Source organism: Haliotis rufescens, unplaced genomic scaffold, assembly GCF_023055435.1.
Source record: "Haliotis rufescens isolate VD_foot unplaced genomic scaffold, xgHalRufe1.0.p SCAF_105, whole genome shotgun sequence".
NCBI classification, from domain to species: Eukaryota; Metazoa; Mollusca; class Gastropoda; order Lepetellida; family Haliotidae; genus Haliotis; species Haliotis rufescens.
Genome location: NW_025963786.1, coordinates 594,020 through 601,421, shown reverse-complemented (window position 1 = coordinate 601,421; position 7,402 = coordinate 594,020). Strand labels below are relative to the sequence as shown.

General features: G+C 42.0%; 1 protein-coding gene across 1 annotated transcript; it reads left to right on the top strand.

Moving 5' to 3' along the window:
• The first annotated feature begins 1,009 nt into the window (after positions 1–1,009).
• Positions 1,010–1,861, top strand: LOC124112697 (ras-related protein Rap-2a-like). The gene is made up of 2 exons (XM_046472827.2): positions 1,010–1,619; positions 1,827–1,861. Exons 1-2 carry the CDS (start codon positions 1,010–1,012, stop codon positions 1,859–1,861), a joined length of 645 nt encoding a protein of 214 aa, XP_046328783.1.
• Positions 1,862–7,402: the final 5,541 nt, after the last annotated feature.

Here is a 7,402-nt window from a genome sequence, read left to right as displayed (position 1 = left end):
TTATTTTTAGAGTTAAGAAGGATATTGTGTAATATAAGATTTCAGAGACTAAACGTTAGTCTAGGACCAGCCCACGAGTCTCTTTCAACAACACAAGCATCCGAATGACGTTCCCCACGATGTCGCCAGACTCTTTCTCTCTCTGCCATCTGCTTTTGAGATACAGCAATGTGTTATCACATGTGTTATCATGAAATTTCATTTCCCCGGACAAGGTAATGTTAAATTTTAGAAACTTTGATAAAATAACCCAGATATCTAACTGACAACTTTTCATGCAATGTTACTTGGGTGATGTTTCTTTTGCTGTTCAGTATATTTTAAACCACAGATAGTTAGATCAATAGCAACAGTCTGTAAAAATGTCCTTTTTCTTAAATGGGCAAGACGCATTTTTTCTAGCATTTCCGTTTATATTTTCGACATAGGGTCCTCATTCAAAGTTCACCCATGGCTCCTTGTTATTTAGAAATTCGTTTGAACTCTGTTGGATGGTAATTGAAGTGGTGCTGAAACGTGCAATGCACAACATGGAAATTTTTCGAGATAGGTTGAAGTAAACATCACCTTCCCCTTGATAATTTTGTATCGATGGTAGCTGGTTGCCATGGGATCAACCAGATATTACTGATGTCAGACAGGAGAACACCGCGGACACAGATGGCCACAGATGGCGAAAATTGGAAAGGAGTGACGCACGGACTGTCTCAAGCGTTGCCCATTGGTGGAGAAAGAACGTCAGCACATTTGGAGGTGTGAAAAATCACAATCCTCTCCGATGCCTTCCATGCTTCAAATATGTATTTGGCATTACGAACAGTGGGGTTTGCCCAAAATAGATATGAAACAGTCTCCAACTGTAAAAGCTCCCTATAAAAGCCGACAACACTCTATGCAACGTTATCTCTGTAGAAGCATCCATTCGATTAGTTTGGTTCCTGGACTCGGAACAGAAGCTCCTGGTAGTTCTATAATAGTACAAGAACGATTTGTAGCTATAGTCTCGGCCATGGCAGCTGCTCATTCCAACCAAACCTTCAAGATCGTTGTCCTGGGTGCTCCTGGAGTTGGGAAGAGCACCATCATCTCCCAGTTCCTGCACCGGAAGTTCATTGAGTTACACTGGTTCACCATCGAGCTGGAACAACAGACAACTTTGATCGGTAAGGAAGGACGCCAAGTCTCCCTCGAGATCGTGGACACTCCAGGTGGATACTGCTTTGGGGCAAGAAGAAGGTTTGCAATTGAGTCGGGTGATGCATTTATTCTTGTATTCTCTTTGGAAGATGAATGCTCGTTTGAGACAACAGCCATGATTAGGGAGGATATCCTTCGTATCAAGAGGAAGAAGAAAGTTCCGATCCTTTTGGTAGGAAACAAGACTGACATTGAGGATAATAAAAGAATCACGGGGCAAACTGGTGCTGAACGTTTTGCCAAGAAAGAATGGAACACCAAGTACGTTGAGGCTTGTGGCAAGGACCACAGCAGTGTCACACGGGTGTTTCAGAAGTTGCTCAAACTGGCAAAGATTAAGGTCGAACTAAGCTCCCATGAACAAGGGGAAACGCGAAGGTTTACCTTCCCTGGACGCGTGAAGCGAAAACTTAGGTCCATTGGTGAGATACGAAGTTCTGTTGCATAGTTATTTCATATGTTGAATAAATTGTTATTTTGGTGCATAATTAAATACTTAATGCTGTATGACTTGATAATCAACTTAATAAATCTATTACTATAATTTTGTTGTGTCTTTTCAGTACATGCGATATCGTGTGACTGGATTTTTGGTCCATCACCTGATTATATGATTATTTTATGTGCAGCTGTCGCTTGGCAGAAGAAGGGCTGTGTGGTGTGAGTCAGTAAACGCATACATTATTTATGCTATTGAGGGAGTGTGGGTGCTACCGGTAGGTCAGGACATGCTTACCATATTCCCGAAGAACGCCTCCGTGGTCTAGTGGTAGAGCGTCCGCCCGTAGAGCGGAAGGTCCGGGGTACGATCCCCGGCCGCGTCATACCAAAAGACGTTAAAAGATGGTACTTGTTGTGACCCTGTCTGGCGCTCGGCATTAATGGGCTAAAACAAGGACTGGTCGGCTCGGAGTCAGTATACTGAGTCTGAGTGGGGTATTCATGTTAAACTGCGGCATGGTATCTCAGTGAGCTTGCACTATGAATCGGCATACAAGCAGCCACACACATACACACACGTACATACACGTCGGTATATAAGTGCAATAATCTTGGACGCGACGTTAAACCCCATCTCACTTCACGTCACCGTATTCCCGAACTTTTTGTATTATCACTGATTTTTCAGTACGCCTTTTAAGACAAATGGAATCTGTTTCACCGGATAGTCGCGATCCGTTCATCTCTGGATGGATGAATCTGCTGATGGACTGACGTCCCTGAGTTTCAGCTTGAGCTTTGTGGTATTTTATCATTTATACTGGGTCAGCTACAAAAGAAATATTTTGGCCGAGGGCAATTTTCGTGCTCGTGGTTTTCACCAAAGTATAAAACTTCTGAGATCTGCACATGACACGCCGTGATGTAACTGGAATATGTTAAAGCAGCGTTCAAACCAACTCACACACTTAACTTCTGTTGAGCAGTATATATAAGATAGGCCTACAGCTGATCACCTCACCTCACCTCACCTCACCTCACCTCACCTCACCTCACCTCACCTCACCTCACCTCACCTCACCTCACCTCACCTCACCTCACCTTCGACGTGACTATGTTTTTATGTTTAGCAGCACAATACCCATGTTCACGGATTTCGCCCAGGTGGGAAAGGCATAAAACTTGCATCACCTTCCTCTTGTTGTATGGATACTCGATCGCTTGTTTAACGCCGCACTCAGCAATATTCCAGCTGTATGACGGCGGTCTGTAAATAATCGAGTCTGGACCAGACAATCCAGCGATTGACATCATGAGCATCCATCAACGCAGTTGGGATACGATAACATCCATCAACCAAGTCAGCGAGCCTGACCAACCGATCCCGTTAGTCGCCTCTTACGACAAGCATGGTCAACCTGGTAGTGAGTGAGTATGGTTTTACGCCGCTTTTAGCAATATTCAAGCAATATCACGGCGGGTTTCACAAGAAATTGGCTTTACACATTGCACTCATATCAGGAATCGAACCCGGCTAACACTTCAACCACAAGGCTACCCGACCATCCCTACAACCTGGGAAACAACATGTAACAACAGAGATGTTATTTACTGAACACATTTATCAAAGAGTCTGCATACGCGATTATTGCTTCGTACATGGAAAATGTTTCGGTACATATTCAGATAGAATAAAACAACCCAAAGGCAGCATACTTGGAATAAGGTAAATATACGTACAAGCTTCGCCCTGCTATACCTTTGTATTGTAGTGGATAGAGCGTCTGCCTGGGGAGCTAAACGTTGGTGGATCGATGCCCGACCGTGTCGAATCAAAAGACGTTAAAAGATGGTACTTGTTGTTTCCCTGCTTGGCACTCAACATTAAAGGGATATGATAATGACTCGTCGTATCCGAGCCAGTACCCTGTGTCTGAGTGGGGTATCCATTTTTAACTGCGACATGGTATCTCAATAGGCTAGCACTATAAAATCATCACTAGTCCTGACTAGTACAAGCATGCGTTCATGGACGGGTGCAGGGTGAGGTGGGGTGACATGGGGTTTAACGTCGCGTCCAAGATTATTGCACTTATATAGCGACGTGCATGCACGTGTATGTGTGTGTGTGGCTGCTTGTACTAGTCCGGACTGATGCCGATTTATAGTGCTAGCACACTGAGATACCATGCCGCAGTTTAACATGAATACCCCACTCAGACACAGTATACTGACTCCGAGCCGACCAGTCCTTGTTTTAGCCCCTTAATGCCGAATGCCAGACAGGTTTACAACAAGTACCATCTTTTAACGTCTTTTGGTATGACGCGGCTGGGGACTGAACCCCGGACCTTCCGCTCTCCGAGCGGACGCTCTACCATTAGACCACGGAGACGGTCCGACGCGAGCATGGACGGCGCTATATTACTCTATGCACTTCCAAAGCAGTAGCACAGAAACATGATCATGTGGTGTCATATATAGCATATGTTATTTATTCAGTGGCTAGTGTAGGCCATAGGCCCATGGTACATCAAAGTGAATACAAAAATGAAAACGGTATATTTACACAATAGGACAAGCTATTCATATACATGACGATCTAAGGCGCAGGCTCTGTAGACACAAGTGACTAAGTCTTGAAGGGTAGGTACTTTCACTGAAGACATTAACTGGTGATTTGTTTACATTGTGTAAGAATTTTAACATCGGATCTAGGATCTAGTCTCCGCACGCGCCAATCAATTGTACCTTTCAGTCACGTGATACTGAAATTGACAATGCTATATCGGGTGAGAATGTGAAGCCGGAAGTTTGTATTAAGTATACTTGGCGTGATAACTTTGGTGATCGGTTAAGAGAAAATGTCTCATGTGATGAAATTAAGCATTTGTTTGATGATTTTACAAAGCGTATGATTGTTCAGCGTCATGGACGCGACAGGCCGTGGTTTGATAAAGAATGTGATTATCACAGAAGAGAAGCCTTCCAACTACTAGATGTTTTTAATAGGAAAAAGGATAATGTTTCGTTACAAGCCTATTCACTGCAGCGTAAAACATATAAGGATATCGTAAGGTGTTAGATAAGAGCTTTTAATGATTTGATTCGTGACAGACTTTCATCCAGTATCAATAACTGCAAAACATTTTGGGAAATGTTAAGAAAATACACTGGTGTTGAAGAAAGGGAATCGTCTATCCCTATTAGTGACTGGTGACATTTTAAAAACTTATTCCAAGATATGCATACCGTTTTCTTTCATGATACGATAGAAGATGGTGTAGATTATCCTTTTGATGATGACACATGTTCTATCCCTGACAGCCGTATAACTGAAGACGAAGTGTTGCAAGCTATCAATCAATTAAAAAACTGTAAGTCGCCAGGAAATGATTCTCTTATTTCTGAATTTTTCAAAGCATCAAGTGATCTACACCATCTTCTATAGTTAGGTACCATACCTAACAACCTTGTTTAACATGAAAATGGTTCGTTTCCCGAGTCGTGGTGTACTGGTGTTATCATACCTCTGCATAAGAAGGGCGATTACTCAAACCCCAATAACTACCGTGGTATCTCCTTGCTCAGCACTTTTTGTAAACTTTATGTATCTGTACTTAATTCAAGACTTACGTTCTGGTCTGATGCGTATGATAAAATGTGTGACTCTCAAGCTGGTTTTAGGAAAGGTTATAGTACTATTGATAATATATTTATTCGACAGTCTGTAATCCAGCATTATCTGTCTGAGAAGCGTGGTAAATTATATGTTCTTTTTGTTGACTTTAAAAAGGCTTTCGATTTTGTAAAAAGATCTTAACTATGGCCAGTTCTTAAATCCAGAGGTGAGTCCCCAAAAATGTTAAATGCATTAGAATCCATCTATTCCTGTGTTAAAAGCTGTGTTAAGATCAGAAATTGTTTTAGAGAATGTTTTGATTGCCCTCTAGGACTTCGGCAAGGCTGCGTAATGAGTCCATTTTTATTTTCAATTTTTATAAACGACTTAGCTTTGTATATAGAATCAACATGAACTCCAGGTGTACAGCTACACCCTGACACTGTACAGATTTTTCCATTGTTGTTTGCTGATGATGTTGCATTTATTGCTGATACTGTATATGGCCTTCAAAAACGCATTAAAGCTCTGGAAAGTTTTTGTAGTAACTATCATCTAACAGTCAACTTGGATAAAACTAAGGTAGTGGTATTTAAAAAATGGGGGGTATTTTATCAAAATATGAAAAGTGGTATTACAAGGGTCAAAAACGTCAGTGTGTAAGTTCTTATAAATATCTCGGTACCATTCTTTCAAAGGGGGCACGGGTAGCCCAGTCGTCTAAGGCGTCGCGATTCGCTGTGCAGAGTTGCGTCCCTTGGGCACGCCAGAAACCTATGATTGTGGGATCGAAACCCGGTTCGCCCCAATTATGTTTCTAGGTTTGTCAGTACCACACCTGTGCTCGTGGGTTTCACCGAAGTGGTAAACGTCTTAGACCTGCGTCACTTCAGGCTTTCCTCCAACATTAAGCTGACACGCCGTGATATAACTGGAATAATGTTAAAAGCTGCGTTAAACCCAACTCACTCACTCACTCAATCACTCACTCACCTAAAACCAATCTGAGACTCCACAAAGTTCTTGTATGATTCAGCCCCAAAGGATAACTTATTGCTTAGCATGGATGTGTACAGCTTACTAAAAGTGCTTGAAAGAGATATGCCTCTGTTGTTTGAATCTCTAGTGATGCCCTTCTTAAACAATCTTAATATGATGCTGGTATTCAAAATATCTGGACAATGAAAGGAATCAAATAATATGTTAAAGAACAATTCAGTATTTGGTACCAATACATCCATGGAATGCTTAAAAAACTTCGGAATTAAATTCTCCTCGCCAGGTGCCTTCGTGTTTTGTAATCTATAAATATAATCATAAATTTCGTCTGCGGTAATTGGTGAATCAAGGATACTGGCAGTCATTTCATCCGAGTTAAAGTCAACAACACCATCCATATAAGTGCAATTATCTTGAAAGCGACGTTAAAACCCATTTTACCTCATCGCATCTATCCAAGGTCGGGAGGGCTTACAGTGGCCGTGTGGTTTGTTCATTTTTTGTTTAACGCCGCTCTCAGCAATATTCCAGCTTTATGACGGCAGTCGGTAAATAGTCGAGTCTGGACCAGACAATCCATTGACTGACGTCATGAGCATCGATCCACGCATTTGGGATACGATGACATGCATCGGGCAAGTCAGCGTGCCTGACCAACCGATCCCGTTAGTCGCTATTTACGGCAAGCATGGGTTTCTGAAGACCTATTCCACCCTGGATCTTCACGGGCCGTACAGTCAGGTCCTGGATCTCTACAACCAAGGTCTGGCGATGGGAACGTTACATCACTGCGAGGCCGAACGGGTTTGTCATTTTTGTTTAAAAGAGATGACACAGCTGATGTTTGTTTGCTCAAGAATAGAGGGAGACACCTTCTGTGAGATAAACGTGGTATCGACTATCTGTTATACGTTGTAATTGGCATCTGTCCCGTGAATTAAACACTGTATTAAATTAAAAAAAAAAAAAATAACAACAAAAACCAAAAAAAACAAAACAAAAAAAACACTGTATTCGCTGTCTGCGAGATGTGATATGAACATTGTTTCGGCCATCTCCACATTATTTATTCGCTGCATTGATCAACATTACCATTATGAGTTTCAGGTGGTATTTAAGATGTATTATGAATATATTGTATCG